The following is a 19,834-nucleotide window of genomic DNA, read 5'->3' on the forward strand; positions in this document are numbered from 1 at the left end:
AATTTACTATAAAGTATTTAATTCAGTGCTATTCTATGGCTAGCATTAGATTGTTGTTAAAACTAGAAATTAGATCATTAAGGCTCTTCAACAGATTTGCATCCTTCAGATCAGAGGGGTGGATCATTAATTGATCTAATGGGTGTGCCGATAATATATTCCAGCCATGGGTTTGATCTTCAGCTTCCTCCTAAAGACCTCTACATGCAAGAATAGATTAGTCTCAGAATCACAAAGTTTGTGTTTAGTGATCATTAAACCTTTCTGTCTCACTCTCTCCCCTCTCCATCCCCTAACCCTTTCTTCTTGAATCTAAATCTGGTTTATAGACATCAACATTAATTTATCTTACAGAAAAATTCAGGATATTTTAGATAAAACAATATTAGATGAATTAGCTGACATTGCTTCAAAGGTGAATTTTATTTTTTATTTCCTAGATACATCATTTTAATAAGGGTTGTATATCCTGAAACATTATCAATAAATTACTTCTCTCTTCTATTCTACTTACAACCAGTTTGTACTGCTGTTAAGCAGGGAGTTTTGAATTATCTATATTTATCATTTAATGGTATTGATAAAATACTAATGGGGGTGTTCTTATTTTATAATCAGATCTTTTAATATGCGTAGTAAGATGCACTGTTTAGTAAGATGTTAATTTATTGACATGTATTTTGAGAACTCAACAAACAAGATACTGCTCTTTTATCATCATAATTTTTTAAGTTGAAAATTCTACAGTAGATGTTACGCAATCTGATTATTAAAATAAAGATCTACCACGTACCACACAGTAAGAACTCAACTCGACATATCATTTGACATCACCCAGAAAGCAAATTGTTTAACAAATCTTGTGTATCCTGATGTGGTAAATTTTGAACTATATAAAAAAAATATGATCTGTGTTTTAATCGGATTGGGTTTCATGTCGTTTAGTGTTAGTTTCATGATGATATTTCTTCTGTCTTCAGTTACAGAATGCCAATCTATTTAAAGGCTTAGGAGGTGAATTAATGAGAAAAGCAGGTAATTATAAATTATTAAAGCCACTGATCTTCATTTGAGAGATTTTGAATCCGATGCAAACTACAAAATTGTGAAAGTTAAATCTCCAAAAGGAATATTAGACCAAATATTGTTCATAACCATTTAGTATTTACTGTAGATGATATAAACAAGCTAGCGCAATCTATAAATGTTGGGTAAAATATTTTAATTGCCGTCGTTTCAATCTGATTGGATTCCCAAGCTGTTTCTTTTTCTTTATTAAATGGGGGCATTTTAACAACAATTAATTAAGCTGTGAAAAATCAAATCGGATTCCATTCCTTGTACAATTGTCAAAACCACTGCATCATTGAAACATTACCGAGTTTGTCTTGAAACAAATATATTTATGAGACATCAAATTAATCTTTTGTTCGTATTCTAAATATTGTTTTCATTCATTGTCATCATTGATTATCTACTTTTAATTAAAATACTTGAAGATTTCAATCATGTTTATATGTTGTGTTTTTCAGTTTGTTGTTTAATAAACAAGTTATCCATATCTAAAATACCTGTACATGGTAAACCTGTTGTAGGTAAGGATGATTATATTTTAATTCATATTTATAAACATGAATTATTTTATCTATCATAAAAACATGAATTATTTTATCTATCATGTTGGCTGTTTAGAAAAATAAGCTTCCATTTAGAGCTCTTGTATTATTTACTTATTTGTTTGTCCTTCTTTGCGTGCCAAGAAATAAAGATTATGTTAAAGATGCCTTATATAGTAAGTGCAGGGGGACTGCACCACACAAAATTTACACAAAAACAAATACACAGACAGGACATCACACTCAGGAAAACACAAACATATAGACAATTCAAAAAAAGTGAATGGATCCGGGGGCTAGCCGTAAGCGTCCACTTATGTAAGAGCTAAATCTGCGTAGTGATAACAGAGATCAGTTTCGTAAATACAGAATTTATTTACATCAGGAACAAGAATATAAAACAGGAAAATAAATTAAACAGGAACATATAAATAATAACATTAACATATATAGTACATGACTATATTGCAACCATTCCGCTCCTCTGCATAGGCAGCGGCTGAACTCAGGTAAGTCCATACACCGGTCTCTGTTCCTCTCCTTCTGCTGCCTTTCTGTCTCTCTCCTCCACCTGTCAGCAAACTTATGTTTATGTACCTGTCAACAATAGGGAAAGTTGATTATAGACCTGGGGCCTGTTTCACGAAATTTTAACTAAGATAAAATCCAAATTTTAGTAATTTGATTGGATAATATTAGATTGGTTTTAGTGCTTAGCCAATCAAAATTGAAGTATCTACTAAAATTTGGATTTTATCTTAAGTTAAAATTTCGTGAAACCGGGCCCAGGAGCCCAGGGGGCCAACCTAGCTGAAAAGTGTACCAATTTTTTCCTATATGTTATCAATGCTTGTATATCTGGTATCATCAGAATGTAAGTCTGCCGGGTTTCCGGTGGTGGGTGTGGTATTCCACGCCTAAAATGCCATGCGCCCCAACTAGGCTAGATTAGCTCAAAAGTGTACCACAAACACACTCTAACAGACATTTCTAGTGGTGGGTTACCCCTGACAGAGCTATGTAATTGTCAGACATTTGTAGTGGTAGAGTATCCCTGACAAGAGTTATACAATTTCCAGTTCACAGCTAGGCTAGATTAGTTGAAATCTGTACCCCCTAAAACAGCTTTTGAGTTGTTCAGTACCACCACAGGAATCATGAGACCACTGCCAGACAGTTTGTGCGGTGGGTTACCCCTAATAGACACGCCCCAAAATGCCACGCCCCCAACTAGACTAGATTAGCGGGCACTGTTCCCGTGTTCTGAAAAATTAAAAAAATCATAACTTCGCTCAGAATGAAGTAACATTACTGAAATATTCTAATATATTCATTTAACATAATCTGTTTGAATATAATATATTATATTAAATTTCTTTTTCTTTATACAGATTTATGGCAGGACATTATAGATGATTGTTTGTTACATGTAGAACCAGAAGTTCAGGTATATTTACACTGTGTTTTAAAATCATTTTAACAATGAAAATTTTGTATTATTGTATGTATTGCAAACTTGAATCTATATTTATAGTTCTGTCTGTCAGGATATTAACATTTCGTGAATGCTGAAGCTGTTATGTACACTTTCGGTCTTGAAGTCATAGGCAAATTAGTCGATAATTTGTATCCCTTCCTCTTTAATGTGGGGTCTGTTGTAGTTGAGCACTTAGGGCAGTTGCCACTTGACAAAATTAACAGCAGTGTTGCCAGAAAATAAAATGTTATCTAGATTTTTGGATATGTATAGAAAACCTAGGTCCACATGTTGACATGTATGTAAATAAAAGAACTTGACAGTTGGAATTCGATGAAGAGTGAGTCGAAAACAGCGCTGTGCATTCAAAATTATTACACGTATTTGATAAAGTAGTTCTTTTCTATTGGCTCAAGTGTGAAATTTGGATAAGTTCTGTTGTTGAAGTGGTACTTAATAATTGAACTAATCTGAACATATTAGGCTTTCGTATAAAGAAAGAATAGATAAATCGATTATGAAATTCATTATAACAAGGGCAGTATTGAATTTATGACTGGGTAGTTTAACTATATTATTCAGCAGATACTGGCATAATTTACAGTTCCATTACTGAGAGTGATATATAATATATATATTTTAATGTTTTTGGAAAATAAACTTGATTGTTGAGTAAATTTATTCTCGCTATATTACAGGCATCTGCTGTTGATGCTCTACCGACTATGATAAGTGAATACTATACCAGGGAAGAAATTATACTACAGCAGAAACAAGGTAGGCGCAAGAAGTATATTTGACTCAAGGTTTAATTTTATCTTTTATATTCCATTTAGATTTTGTTTGAATTCTTTTTAAAGAAATGGTATTGTTCTCGGACCATGATACTCCCTTGGAAATATGATCAATGGACATGACTACATTTTTTAACAATTTTGAAAACTTGGAGATAACTCCTATTTAGTTCTTTAGGAAATTATACTCATCTATATATATAGAGAGAGAAAACTGGGATTTAATGTGCACTTGCCTCAAACTAGGTAATTTTAGAACTAACATGGCACAAATTTATTTCAATAATTCGCAGCTGGGCAGTTTTCCCTACTCCTTGTCATGTACATACTTGGGATCAAAACAAGCCCACATGACTCAATAACATACCTTAGGCAAAAGACCATTTAGCCACCCATCCCCACCTCATTTAAACAGTTTACTGTGTATTTATACATATCGAAAATGAATTCTAAACATGTTAACTCTTTCACTATCAAGTTAACTGCATACTACTACTGACTCTTGATTTTTTTTTTTTATTTAAATATTTTTCTTTGTGTACTTGTTTCAAGAAAGAAATACCAGATAAATTGGCTTTTAAAACGTATAAATAGCATTTTTATATCCTTCCTGGTTACGCTTTTATTGATTGCATTAAGATTGATCATCATTATTAATATTGGTAGCAAAATATTTTATTTAGTATTCTTACTTTAAATTTTTACAGGTGAAATTATTAAAAGGTACTTAAATTATTTGAAATCAAGTACTCAAACCATAAGGTAAGAACACATTTAGTTTAAGGACACTGTTTATAAGTAATGTACATCATTTATAAGGGATTGCATCATAAACCTGACCCTAGCTTGAATTAAAGCGCCAATTCAGATGGAATTCCTGGAATTTATTTGAAATGGCTGACTGTCATTTCAAGGATTTTTGAGTTTGTTTCAAACTTGTGAAAGTTCAATCTCTAATAGATATAGTGATCCAAAATGTCCAGTTCCATTTACTATTTACAAAGATATGACATTGAAAATTCCGCAACATTTTTCATCCTCTGTATATACAAGCCAGTGCCACCTATAAGTGTTAAAATCTTTTGATGCGCCTTTTAATATTATGATTAAATCCAAGCCATGAAAATATCTGCCCTTGATATTTTTGTTTTGTTTTTTTTTAATTAATTGTTAAATAATCAATTAGATGTTGTCCAAAAACTGCAAATGATGATCAGTGGCTTAAAATACCTGTAATTTTTTTGTACTTTAAATTATACATAGATCAAATTCCTTTATTGAATAATTGTATTTCAGATGTGGTTTTAGTTTAGCATTAGGATCTTTACCTAAAGCCATGTTAAATGGACGTCTCAGAGCTGTACTGGATGGTTTAATTAAAACTAGTCAGATAGTGCCAGGACAGGAAGCAATGGCTGAATCTAGACGAGATGCAATAAAGGCCATTACAAGGTATATTTTCTTTAGTATGAGATTGAAACTATGATTAGTAACTCTAATACTTTAATAGCTGTTTTTTATAACTCCAGAAGCATTCACATCCACCTTGTTATTGACCTTTTTATCAAATCAGTGATTTGACTTGTTTGGACAAGGAGTAGTATTGCCTGCATAACCTTGTTGGGCTTTTTCTCCGGGTCCTCTGGTTTCCTCCCACTGATAAAGATCCCTACGTGCAAGCGACTTATTGAAATAAAGTTTACCATATTTTGGGCGGAAATTGAGATGATTGGCTTGCTGACTATGGCACTGGCTCACTAACCTACAAAGTCCTGAGCTTCATCTTGGTCAAACTGTTTCTAGCCTCCTTGCACCTTGTCATAGGTCCCATGTATAAAATTGGTAGAACATTAAAGCTGGCTGGGCAAAATTTCCCTCCTATGGATGATTCAGAAATGTAGGAGGTTAAGCCCCATTTCATTTCTTTTCATTTGAATTTGTGATTTTTACAGTTTATGCAAAACTGTGGGTGTAGAAGAAAATGGAAGTTGTGATAGTGTTTTAACAAAAGATAACATACCACAGATATATGAAGCTTTCCTGGCAGCCATGTTAGATTATACCCTTGATAGCCGTGGAGATGTAGGAGCATGGTAAGTTTCCATTATTTTAATTTTTAACATGGATCATTCCAAAACAAAGTTCAATAACTAGAGCAGATGGATTAATGTAACAAAAATATCTAGAAGAAAAAGTTTGTTTGTTAGGTCACTATAGCAAACCCAACGATTGAACTTTCATAAGAACCATTTTTTTTTTACAAGAAATATAATGGTGCTATTTATTATGTATTTAATATTTAATGATGAATTGACAAGTAATGATCATTGTGTTATTCTGGATGATTTTTCACCAGGGCAACTCTGGGTAATGGACAATGGAGTTAGTAATTTAAAATTGTAAACCCCATGTTTGTTATTTCAGCAAAAATAATGATTAAAGATTATTTTGTATAATGATTATATTTTAGGGTGAGAGAAGCTAGTATGTCAGGATTATTAGAATTAACAATATTAGTTGTAAATACTGCTCCGAATTTAATAACTACAAACATGTAAGTACGTTTTTTATACGCCCACATTGAAATGTGGTCGTATCTTGTTGTCCCCGCCGGTCCTGCATCCACAATTGCTTGTGGACGCTTTACAGGCTAAAGTTAATGTCCGATTGACTTCAAAGTTATACAAAGTGTTTAAGGGCATGAGATGAAGAAGCCTATTGATTTTCAGCGATTTCTGATAATTACCGCCAGAGTTATGGCCTTTGATCACTTCAAAGAATCTTGTGGACGCTCTAGAGGCTAAAGTTAATATCCGATTGACTTTAAATTTAAACACAGTGTTTGAGGTCATGAGACGAAGAAGCCTATTGATTTTCAGCAATTTCCGATAATTACTGCCAGAGTTATGGCCCTTGATCACTTGAAAAATTTATACACAGTGTTTGAGGTCATGAGACGAAGAAGCCTATTGATTTTCAGCAATTTCCAATAATTACTGCCAGAGTTACGGCTCTTGATCACTTGAAAAATCTTGTGGACACTCTAGAGGCTAAAGTTAATATCCAATTGACTTTAAATTTATACACAGTGTTTAAGGTCATGAGACAAAGAAGCCTATTGATTTTCAGTGATTTCCGATAATTACTGCCAGAGTTATGGACCTTGATCACTTCAAAAAATCTTGTGAACACTCTAGAGGCCAAAGTTAATATTCCATTGACTTTAAATTTATAAACAGTGATTAAGGTCATGAGCCGAAGAATCCTATTGATTTTCAGTGATTTCTGACAATTACTGCCAAAGTTATGTCCCTTGATGACTGAAAAATCTTGTGGACGCTCTAGAGGCTAAATTTAATATCCGATTGACTTTAAATTTATACACAGTGTTTAAGGTAATGAGACGAAGAAGTCTATTCATTTTCAGCGATTTTCGATAATTACTGCCAGAGTTATGGTCCTTGATCACTTCAAAATATCTTGTAAATGCTCTAGAGGCTAAAGTTAATATCCGATTGACCTTAAATTTATACGCAGTGTTTAGGTCATGAGACAAAGAATCATATTGATTTTCAACAATTTCCGATAATTACTGCCAAAGTTATGGCCCTTGATCACTTTGTGATGCTCTAAAGGCAAAAGTTATCAACACAGAGTTTAAGATCTTGAGACGAACAAGTATATTGATTTTCAATGAATTTTTAGGACTTGAACAGCTAAATCCATGATGTTAAAAGTTTTGTATACTAAACGTAAGCATGGGGCAGAACTTTATATAAAAACCAAACAAATTCTAATGGTTTTCTGATAATTACTTAATGAGATGTTACTCTTAATCAGATTTTAATGTATTATAAATGTTCAATTACCGAAAAAAGTAAAAATATGCGACAACTCTTGTTGACTGATCTGACGATTTAGCTGCTGTGGGCGTATGTTTCTTTGCCTGGCAACCTATCTTGATGAATGAGAAAACTAAAATTCAATCCTTTCAGAAAATATGTAATGTTTCTTTGGGAAATGTTATATGTTTATATTAGAATAGCTAAAGATGAATACACTATATTAATTTGAAGCCACTTGGATAATAATCACACAAAATGTTTGTTAAGAATTAAGTTAGCAGTATACAGAACTTAATATTTTATAGTGAATATTAACATATAATCCACAATTAAAGATAATAACACTATAAACTCTTAAAAATGTTTGTGTTGACTGGCAATGGTTGTTTTTGGTATCGTAGATGTGAAAAGATGGTTGGATGTTTAGTTCAGCAATGTTGTGAAAAGATTGACAGAACAAGAGCTCATGCTGGAAATATATTTTATCAACTTCTTTATCTTGCGTAAGTTCCTATCCATTTTATAATACTGTCGATTTTAATTTCATTTATCTTTTGTTTGATAATAAATGTAACTTTTACAAATTTGATTTGAAAATTTTGTTTAAAGAATTGACAATATTTTATTCTCATAGTTGTCTTTCCAGAAATCCTTTTAAATAAGTATATGTATCTTTGTAGATATTTCTTTAGTTGGTTTTTTTTTTCCAGTCCTAGTGTTCCTAACATTCCTCACAAAGAATTTTTGTTGAAAGTCTTTTCTCAGTAAGTTACATATTTTGAAGTTGAACTTTTAAATTTCAACATTTTTTTTTATAGAATTTTACATCAAGAAGTAAACTGTTCCATAAATGACATGTATAATTGTAAGGAAACTATGTTTCATGGCTACCTTTTTTGCATTATGGTGGAAACAGGGATTTACTTGTCTGTGAATGTAGATATATATCTCTTTTTAACATCAGATATTGGAATGAGATGCAATCTAATTTGAAATGAAATTATTTTGAATAACAAGATAGTTATATTAGAAAGAATCATTTCTGTAAATGGAAGCCAAGACAGAGTAGTTTAGTTTAAACACTATTATATTCATTTGAAAAGGATTGATCAACAGGCAAAGCCTATAAGTTCTTTCCCAAGACAGAGTAGAGCAAAACAGAGGTTCAATTGTTTTGGATTATATTATACAAAGCATTAGACATTGTCAAAACCATTAACTACTTGTTAGAAATGGTACAATTTACCCACATTGTTTTATTTTTAGATCCAACTTTAATGCAACTGGACTAGACCAAATTAACTGGGCTGCTCCGTCTGTTACGTTTCCATTGTTTATAAAGTTACTTGAAGTACCTGTCTATACATATAGAGTATTAGTAGGTACATGTGTGAGTGTAGGTGGCCTAACAGAATCATTGGTAAGATTTAAGCCTATTTGTATTTATTAATTTGTTCTTATTTGTTGGTTGTTTTATCAAAATTAATAATAATCATGTTTGTTGTTCAGATGAATCCAGTAATCAATGTACCATATCCACATGTCATATCTAATTTCTGCTCTTCCAGACTGAACTTGTAATCTAAAATATATATCCCCAATAAATATATTCATAATAGATATTTCCCTAATAAGTATTTCCATGAATATATTCCTAATAAATATATCCATAAAAAAAATCCAGAATAGATATATCCCTAATAATAAATATTTCCCTGTTCCTCTCTTTGTCACATAAATAAGTCCCCCGCTTTGCTGCCTGTAGTTACTGCATGTGTTAAACTACATTCTTTGTTTTATTACTACTATGTTATATATTTTGGTTATTTCAGGTACAGAATTCCAGTCAGGCATTATTTCACTATATAAACTCAATTGAAAAAGATCAAAGTAAATTAAAACATTTCTGTGATACTTTGTTACAAATCTACTCTGATTATCTAAAAGTCAATAGGTGAGTACAGTAAATCGTTACTGCAGAGTCTACAGGTTGTAACTGAGTTCTGCCAAGTTGGCCATGAGAGCCAAATTAGGTATAGAGGTTAAGAATCATAACATCATACAGAAACAGCGTCATAATGACGTATTTTGAAAGATTTTCCGAAATATTTGTTAAAAGTGTAGGTATAGCCTTTTATACATCATGAAGGTATCTTTGGCCAAAACATCTAATGTCAGTCGTTGTTGTTTGTATTTTAGAGGAGAGCTGAAAAAAAGCTCCCCTTAATCAACAAATTGAAAAAAATCGCTCCCCTAAAAAATCTCTCCCAGATTTGATTAAGAAGAGTGATTTAGAAATTCAGGAGAGTGATCTGATATTAAGGAGACTGATTAGTTGTCTGTATTGGAAATGGTTCTGAAGATTAATAACTGCATGTAAAGGGGTCGGTCGACGTTCAGGTGAACGGCAGGCGCTAGCGAGAGATCGCACGCCTCAAAAAACAGTGACTGTAATGTAGAAATAAGGTGTGAAAGTTAATAATTTATAATTTTATACAGTAAAGACTTATCTCGGGAAAAGATTTACCTTTACTAACTGCTTGAATTTCATATATATCACACAGTAGGGGTCTCAACAATAATTTCAATAGATACCAAACTAACCATAAAACATTACTGGTACATTCTAAAATTTAATTTTTTCAAGGAAATAAGAAAATCTTTGCTCTTAGTATCTGTATTTATTTGGAATGCCCCATATACAACATTTTGAAACAATATCTATAATTTTAAAACTCCTTTTTAAGTTTGTATTGATATTTGGCAAACTGGGGTTTTTTTTTATTAAAATATATTATGAATTCCAGATTGAATAAAAAATTAACTTGATTTCAATTTGCAGTAGCCCAGGGACAATCCCATTTCAATCAATAGGAATTGATTACTTTGTAGGTGACAAACTGTCATATATCCTGGATTGTATTTTAAAACACCTATGTTTTAAAGATACCATCCCGTGTACAAACTGGTAATTTGATGATATATTTGGACTAAAAACATATTCAAAATAATTAACCCATCAAAAATTTGCTTCAAATCATGAGAAAATACACCAAGCTATAAAAATCTACTTTTTAGAAGCCGTATTTGTCACTTAACTTGATTGAGGGAGGGTCCATTTTTTAGAATGGTTTTGTCATTACTTACTGTCCATTTACATTACATATTGAGGCCTAAGTCAATTCTTGTATTATTTTCTGCCAACTTCTTCTTCCACCATTTAATTGCAGAGTCTGTTATATGTTTACACCCCTTAATTTTCCCAAAACCGCCTAACCATTTGATTAAGAAATAACAACAACTGATCCCTAAGTCAAGCTGGTAGACAATAAGCTGGCAGACAATACCTCGGGTTGCCAGTTAGTGATACCCTGACATTTTTGCCCACACTTATCCCATGGATGTTTCTCGGGTTATCCTGTATTTTTCTAGTTAGATTGGGCTTCTATACTTTCTATATATACCAAATTTGTAATTCTTTTATTGGAATTAACCACCCATAAATACTTTTATGGGAATGTATGTCTAACAGCACAGTAGCTAAATGGTATTCTTAAAGCTGTATATAACCATGTTATACATTTGACTGCCAAATCATTGAGGTTCTATTGCCTCAAGTTTTGTTCATGTCATAAAGAGAACAAATATGGAAAAGGACCTCACAAGAGTTAATTATCTATTTACATGTTTAGTTTGCTTTTTAAAACATGTTTATGTTTGACAGAGTATCAATACCATTATTAAAGATGACAGATCAGTTATTATCCCGTGCTTCTTTAGATAAATACCTATATTCTGAAGGGTGAGTTATCAAAATACATTTTCTTAGTTTTATCTTAAATATATTTGTCACTCTTTATGATTGAAATTATTTGTCAACAGTTATATATAGTTCTAGTATTACAAATTATTGTAAATTTATTGTAAAGGCAAGGTAATTTACCTAATAAACATTGAAATTATTGTACAACACTAATCAAGTGACCTTCTGTTGCACCCATTTTGTACCATGGTTGAACTAACTGAATCAGAATGGTACTAGCTGAACTATACGATACAGTGTGGTCAAGCTACTTTCAAGATAGTGGACAAGATCGAAACTTGAGTAAATTTGACTGAAAAGCATCATGATATTGCTGATTGTTGTACACCCAATGCATAATGAATAGTGTTGGAGTATAGGTTTTACTAAATTTGAAAAGAACAGATGGGATACTAATGAAAGCACCACCATATTTATTAGACAATGCTCCAGACATTTGCTTGTGTGACGGACCATAGTTGTGACCATAATCTACATTGAAAGGTTGCCTAAACTGTATAGGAATGAGCTGGAAAATTCACTCAACCACCCACAAGTGCCTGTACTTGAATTCACACTTTACCCCTAAATCTGTAATCATGTTAATGTTGACTGTATGTTTTATTTCAGCTGTACTATGTCTGTGTCTTTATGTGAATGTGTAAAGAGAGAAATACAAAGGTCTGCTGATCCACAGAAGTTAATGGCCAGTGCTGATGTGTAAGTCTCTTTTATTTGAATTATTAAAAAAAAAAAAACTAACTACACACATAATACCCATTAAGCCGGGCGCACATTTATTCAACAATGAACAGAGAGCAAAATTCTGTAGCTGCTAATTTTGGTATTAGTGTTGGCTATAGAAAACAGTAAACTATATTCACTGAACAAACATGTCTGTTATCATTTTGGACAATTTAAAGCAATAGTTGCACATTTTCTAAAAAAAATCAAAACGTATTAACTTCTATAACTAGTGTTTAATATGTATGTCAAATCACTATTATACAATCATAAAATAATAATACTGGACTTAAAATAATAATACTGGACATACTAGCAAATCTACCTCCATTATTTTCTAGATGTTCCATGAAATTGATAAAACTCAATGTTAATGTTTCAACTTGAAAATGATATATTTGCCAATTTATCAACTGACAATCACGAATCTTAAATTTACCGTACAGTTTGTTTTTTCTTTGACTTTATTAACGAGTAATGGTATAATGGTATGTGGTATGTGGTTTCTGTTGGGTAGTACATCATAAACAAGAAGTGTTAGCTACATAAATCTGCTTATTCTTATTGGGATCAATGTGCACCTGGCTTAAGATATTATTGACAAGATGAAAGTAAATCTAGTCATTGTTCTTACAGATTTTGTGGATTGCTTCCATTTCAAGAAGCTAGGAAGAAAGTTTTGTTTCAACTTATGGTTTTCTTATGCCACAGATATCCGAGGGTAAGGTTCATTACCTTACACATTATTTAGAAAGGAGATTTATATGAATAGATTATTATTTTTTGGATCTGTTGATCAGAGGAAGAAATAAATGAAGTCTTGGTCATCTGTATCTTATTCCAATTAAAAACAGAGACCAGAAATGGACAAAACCCAGGATAATAACAGATTTATAATATTCTTCAAGAGAGTAATTATATTTAGTTTGAAAAAACACATGAGATATTATTAATTTTAGGTTCGGAAGACTACAGCAAATAAATTATATGAAGCTTTATTAATGTATGATGATGTCATCTCAGATGAGATTATTGAAGAAGTACAAACAACACTCTGTGATACTGACTGGTTAGTATATGTATATAGCGGTGTCTGTACCTAAAACAGCGAATGGCAAATGTTAGACAAATAAGGATGATGCGACTTGATGATTGGGATACCTTTATTTCCCGCATATTTTTTATTATGCTGTAAAAATTAGAATTACCCGAAAATTCTCAAAGAAACGAAGAAAGGACATGTGCTGATAATACGAGAAGGTGTCTACTTTAAATGCCATTTAAAGACATGTTTTCTATTCATTTAATTCATTAAATATTTGCTTGTATGTGTTAATAAGTCTACGCTGATGAAAAAATAATTACAGTTTTTCAACCAAAATTAGATTTCAGGATAATTTAATCTCTGAGTTCACTCATAACTTATATATGAATGAGCAGATTCGTCTGAATTGTTGCATACTTAGTAATGCAAACATGCACAACTAAACTGCATAGTCAAATGAAAAAAAAAAAAGAAACTTTGCCGATCAGTGGCGAAAGTGTGTTTTAATAAATCTACGCTAATGAAATGATAAGTACTGACAAAAGTTATCATCCGATCTGTATGAAATTTATATGCATATTTGAATTAGTAAAACGAAAAAGCCTGTCGAATTTGAACAATTTCTGTAGATTATTTCCAGAGTTACGACCCTTGTTTTAGTTTTTAGAACCTTGTGAACCCTCAAACGACGAAAATTATAATGTCATCTGTCCCCTAATTACCTACAAAAGAATAAATATGTGACAACCCTTGTCGACTGCCGGACGATTTAGCTGCTGTGGGCGTATGTTTTGTTGCCTGGCAACCTATCTTATAAATTATTACCAGTATAAATTTTATTAGTTTATGTTATGAAAATAAAACTGTCAGGAATTGAAAGCTTAACAAAAACAACGCATTGCGAGGTCTGGTTTTATTTTGGAGGGGGGAGGGGGTGTGGCGGCGTGTTATCAGCTTAAATTTATTTAAAGACACTTTGGCTATCGCCACTGATCGGCAATGTTTCTTACAAAGTATGCAACTTCAGACGAATCTGACCATTCATATTTAAGTTATGAGAAATGAAATGGGGTTTAACGTCCTACTGTTCTGCTCCTAAACTGGGCTAATGAAGACGGGCATACACCATACAGTGTGCTATGAGGGAAATTTTGCCCGGGCAGCGGCGCCACGGCCTACTCTTATATCTAATTCCAACTGCCAAGGGATCTTTTATGTGCACACCAATATGTACACGGGACCTCACATTTTCGTCCCATCCGAACGACTAGACAGCTGTCCTTGTCAGGCCCTGCGTCCTGCATCACTGACAATTGAAACCACGCCGGAAAATCTGGATGAACTTTCTCGGCCAATGCACGGATCGAACACCCGACCTCCAGGATAGCGAGCCAGCGTCTTACCCACTTAGCCACGTGATCCCCTTAAGTTATGAGAAAACCTCAGAGATTAAATTATCTTGGAATCTATGTTTGGTTGATAAACAGTAAATAATAATTATTATTTCATCAGCGTAGACTTATTAACACATATAAACGAATATTTAATGAATTAAATGAATAGAAGACATGTATTTAAATTCTCGTATTATCAGCACATGGCATTTCTTCATTTCGTTGTGAATTTTCCAGTAGTTCTAATTTATACAGCAGAATACAAAACATGTGGCAAATAAAGGAATCCTGATCATCAAGTCGCATTATCCCTATTTGTCTGGCATTTGCCATTCACCGTTTTAGGAGAATCACAGACACTGTGTATATAGACTGGTGGTTTTTGTTTATTGTGCCAATGGACTTATGCTTATTCAGATTGTTCAAATAATGTTGATTGGCCTCACTAGATATTTTCTGATTACCACTTGAACAACATTTTGAAGTAATGTTTGCTTTTAGTTACCAAAGCAAACGTGTGAAAAAATAAAGTTGTTTAAATATAGAACGTCCAAGTGAAGACATTTTCTCTTAGACAGAACTATTATTAATGTATTGAACCGGCCATGGGTAGGCCTAACGGATAGTCGTCTTTTCAACAAAAACTTTAAACAAGTTGGTTTATGCATACTCTATTCACGACAGTAATTGTATAATTCACTAATTGCATTATGTATTCGGGATAATAATAGCTGAAACTACGATAGTGATTAAGCCCACTTATTATTGGGAAACTAATTTAACCAAAAGGTCAAATTCATTTCTTAACATTATATGAAGGCAATTATATAACTTGTAATACTGTATTATTACTAGGCACTAATATAATCCTGTATTTTATTAATACATGTATTAGTTAAGGAAGGGACATGGGAAATATTTGCTTTTGACAATATTATTTGAAATGTTTGATATTCAACTTATCCAGTTAATTATTTAAATCTGAACATTCGCTTTGGTACTGGAAGGTATTTTTAACAAGTGTTATTAAAGCCCATGAAAATCACTGAAATTGTATAATTTGCAAATTGAAACTTTAAATGTATCTCAGCAGCAATGTGACAATCTAATTTAACTGCATAGAATAATCACATCAAATCCAAACAAGCGACTAAGACTGTTGAACTAGTGCTCACACAAATATTCATCTATTTGCATCCAAATACTCCTTTTTGGGGTTTGTTATCCAATGTCAATTAATCGACTAATATTCCCCCTGCCAATATCTAGAAATCCTATGCATATTATTCTAATTAAAACTTAGAATATTGAAATAGTAGTATTAGTACAATCATCCTTTGGTGTGACCACCATCAACAAAGTGCTAATTCTTTTAAGGATAGTAAATCACTGTGACAGACGTGTCAACTAACCTGTTTATTCCTTGAGTCTCACGGATTCACTGTCTTTCTCCTGATCTCCTGGCATGATAACAAACTATTAATTATTGTTTATTTAATGTTGTTTATATTATTAGGGATTTACCTGTAGATCAGCTCCGTCCTATAAGAAATAATCTATGTGATTTGATGGGTGTCAATATACCTGTTATAAAGGTAATGTAATTTTTATATGCCTACATTTTTGTTTGGACGTATGTCACCCCTGACTGACCGGACATCCACAGTTTGTTTGTGGACACTCTAAATTTCACAATTCTTATCCAATTTTGACGAAACTTGAAATATAGGTTAATCTCCAAAAGATCTTGGTTCCTTTTGATATTGGCATGTATCAGATCGCAAATTGGATTATGGCCCGTGATATTACGAAAAGCACGTTTTTAGCTTGTGGACCCTGTAAAGGTCACAATTTTTATCCGATTTTGATGAAACTTAAAATGTATGTTTATTACCCAAAAATCTCAGTTCCTTTCAATATTCGTGCATATCAGATCCCAACTTCCTAGATTATGGCCCCTGATTATACGAAAATCACTTTTTAGCTGTGGTTCCCCTAGAGACCACAATTTTTATCGATTTAAAAATGTATTACCGTTACAACATCATGATGATTGAGTTCGAATTTCGAGACAAAATGGCCGTCCCTCATATGCAAATAGTGTAATGTATCTTTATAACCCAAAGATTTTGATTGTGGCCCCAGATTGTACTAAAATATTGCGATTTTAACTTGTGGACCCCACTATCGGTCACAATTTTTATTAGATTTTAAAAATTGTTTAAATATATCACTGTTACACCTTGATGATGATTGAGTTCAAATTTTGTAAAAATTGGACTGAAACTGACAAAATGGCTGCTCCTTGAACGAAAATAGTGTAAAAGTTTGTAATACCATGGATGTGAACCCGCTAGAGGTCACAATTTTCATCTGATTTTGATGAAACTTGAAATGCATGTTTATATCCCAAAGATCTTGGTTCCTTTCAATATTCATGCATATCGGATTGTAGCCCCTGATTGTACAAAAAATCCAATTTATAGTTGTGGGCCCTCTAGAGGTCATAATTTTTATCTGATTTTAAAAAACGTTTAAATATATAGTGTTACCCTAATGAAGGTTGAGTTCGAATTTCGTGAAAATCAGACCGAAACTGCCCGACAAAAGCATGTAATACCAAGGTTGTGGACCCTCTAGAGGTCAGTATTTTATCTGATTTTGATGAAACTTAAAATATATGTTTATATCCCAGAGATTTCCATTTCTTTTAATCTTCGCTCATATCGTACCGAAACCTCCTGGATAATGTCTTCTGACCTTACGTAAAATCAGGGTTTTTTTTTACTTGTTTTCTGTCCATCTCTTGCAAAATGTGGGCGTATCTTGTATGGCAACCACTTGTTTAGAGAATAATAAATTCTTTAAGAAATTATTTCTGTGACATATTCGAAGGTTTATTGTCCTTTAGGTTGTAGGCTTAAAAGCATACATTTCATACTAAGTCGATGCTTTATCTGTACATATTATATCATGACATATAATGTTCCAAAATATTGACATTGACCTTTATTAGACAAATATATCTTGTTGAATTAGACTACAAATTAATAGTGTCATCCCCGTATTATCTGACTAAATTTGTGTCAGAGTTTTAGCTCTTTATGCACCATTACAATATTTAAAGTTTTCGTGAATTAAGGCCCTGGTCTTTGCAGTAACAGCTGAGCAAAGATTGAGATACAAACCATTTAACAATTTCAAAATGTTAAAACACAATGTGTACAACATAGTGATCAAATAAAACAAAATTACAAATTCAAGAGTTCCCTCCCTTGGAGATTGGCTTGACCCAGGATTGTCCTCCAAGTAAATGTACATTGTGTCCGTCTTATCATTCCACAATCTAATGCAAATCCCAGAGAGCTACTTTGTAAATAGGTGGGTTGGTTGTTAAATTGGGAAGTTGGTGTAGGCCTATCTAAGGCTACAAAAAGTGGAAATTAGAATATTATGAACCAAGTAGGTCACGGAAATCTAAGCAAACATAAATGTTTCTAAGGCCTTATTTCCCAGGACTGTATACTTTTAGAAATATTTTTGGATAGAAAGATCCATTATTTAGTAGATTTGTGTATCGCAAAGGTGTTTTGTGATCATATTTTGGCTTCTTAAGTTTGTAAATGCTCTTTGTGGATCTCGCAAACTGACAACCACAAAAGTTTCTCAGACAAATCAAGACTAATTCTGGATTTTGGGTGTAGAATTATGGATTTTGGACACACTGTATCCCAATAGATATATGTAAATATTATTAACTGTAATGTATGTTATGATAAGTGCTAGTCACAAAACAACATTTTAGGACAGTATACTTTAAATAATTGGCTACTTAATGTCACTAATCTTCATGCTATGATAACCCATACCAAAAAATATTCCGCAGTTGTTATTTATAAATAGACACTTTTGTTTTCGTTTTTTTGTAGGGTCAGACAGCTGGTACTTCCTGAAATCATCAAGATGAAAACTTTATCTTCTATTATAAGTCAATAAATTGTGATTGCATTTTCAGTAACTATAAGACAAATATTACAATATTTATGTCGTAAGCCTGGAAATATCAACATTCAATTCTTATTTATAAACTTTTATCTGCCTTTAAAAATGCACATTATTTTTAGAATGAGCTGATAAAGAGGGCATAGGGTTGTTTTAGAGTTGGCTATTCAAATACTCAGGCAACCAGTGGTTTAAGTACAACTAGAGTTAATTCACATCATGAATTCCATGAAGCTTTATAACCCAATGTGCTGTTTAATATATTACACTTTAAATTGTGTAGAATTATGTGATGCATATTAAAAGTGCTATAAAAATAAACTTTGCTTTTGTAGAGTTTTTCACTCTATTTATTTATGTACAATAAAACAAACAAACATAACTGATTGTTTCATTTTGTTAAGCCTACAGGCGTTGTAATAATAATATGAGAATAAAAAGCCACCCATCTTGTTCCAGTGGTGAATTAGTGACTCACTAGCTAGTATCTTCCAGTAGTCAGCCAGTCACAGAAGTTAAGGCCTGATGATTACTGTTCTTTTAAGAATGGTGCCACATTTTATTCAAAATTTAAATACATCTCTAAGACATTATATTAATTCCTCTGAATTTCTGGCATAGCTTCCCTTTGGCAATGGTGCTGGACATAGGCCTGGCAAGAAGCAGCATCTTCGTATGGACAAGGTTCTGTGTACAACAAAATTTCCTCATAGCCCGTCTTCATCATCTCAGTTGGAGCAGAATAGTAACACCTTAAACTCTTTTTAATACACCTCTTCTACGATTAAAGTAATCTATCATTAGATTTCTAGCGGTAAAATCGTGTATAAAGAAGGAATTAAATTTCCTTACCAAAGTTTTGTTTGAAAACCAGGTGGTCCAAGTTTACCAAGAATTCCGGAATTGTTAATATGGAACATTTCCCTCATATTCTTAATTATTACTGGACCTTGTGCACAAACTACGGTACGCGGCCGTCGAACATCCCTTTGGTTGCAGTCCAGATAGTCCCACCGTAACCTTTTGCTCCACTTTCTTCGTCCGTCAATACATTTTGTTATGTTTTCAGACCACATCTATCAACTATGAAGTGAATTACGGTTTATCAGTTCGCC

At 32.6% G+C, this 19,834-nt stretch overlaps 1 protein-coding gene across 1 annotated transcript in view; it reads left to right on the plus strand.

Annotated features, from left to right (window-relative positions):
- LOC126810425 (tubulin-specific chaperone D) overlaps positions 1 to 19,101 on the plus strand; it is a 33,006-nt gene extending 13,905 nt beyond the window's left edge. The window contains exons 19-37 of the mRNA XM_050535484.1: positions 355 to 415; positions 981 to 1,035; positions 1,533 to 1,595; positions 3,008 to 3,063; positions 3,792 to 3,870; positions 4,595 to 4,649; positions 5,184 to 5,339; positions 5,840 to 5,980; positions 6,358 to 6,441; positions 8,134 to 8,235; positions 8,443 to 8,496; positions 8,999 to 9,152; positions 9,565 to 9,686; positions 11,457 to 11,534; positions 12,165 to 12,254; positions 12,915 to 12,999; positions 13,238 to 13,347; positions 16,234 to 16,312; positions 18,647 to 19,101. Of these exons, the coding sequence (XP_050391441.1) occupies positions 355 to 415; positions 981 to 1,035; positions 1,533 to 1,595; positions 3,008 to 3,063; positions 3,792 to 3,870; positions 4,595 to 4,649; positions 5,184 to 5,339; positions 5,840 to 5,980; positions 6,358 to 6,441; positions 8,134 to 8,235; positions 8,443 to 8,496; positions 8,999 to 9,152; positions 9,565 to 9,686; positions 11,457 to 11,534; positions 12,165 to 12,254; positions 12,915 to 12,999; positions 13,238 to 13,347; positions 16,234 to 16,312; positions 18,647 to 18,670 (1,648 nt within the window). The 3' untranslated portion in view covers positions 18,671 to 19,101. The remainder of the gene's footprint in view (positions 1 to 354; positions 416 to 980; positions 1,036 to 1,532; positions 1,596 to 3,007; positions 3,064 to 3,791; positions 3,871 to 4,594; positions 4,650 to 5,183; positions 5,340 to 5,839; positions 5,981 to 6,357; positions 6,442 to 8,133; positions 8,236 to 8,442; positions 8,497 to 8,998; positions 9,153 to 9,564; positions 9,687 to 11,456; positions 11,535 to 12,164; positions 12,255 to 12,914; positions 13,000 to 13,237; positions 13,348 to 16,233; positions 16,313 to 18,646) is intronic.
- The last annotated feature ends 733 nt before the right edge of the window (positions 19,102 to 19,834 follow it).

Source organism: Patella vulgata, chromosome 2 (genome assembly GCF_932274485.2).
Source record: "Patella vulgata chromosome 2, xgPatVulg1.2, whole genome shotgun sequence".
Classification (NCBI taxonomy): Eukaryota; Metazoa; Mollusca; class Gastropoda; family Patellidae; genus Patella; species Patella vulgata.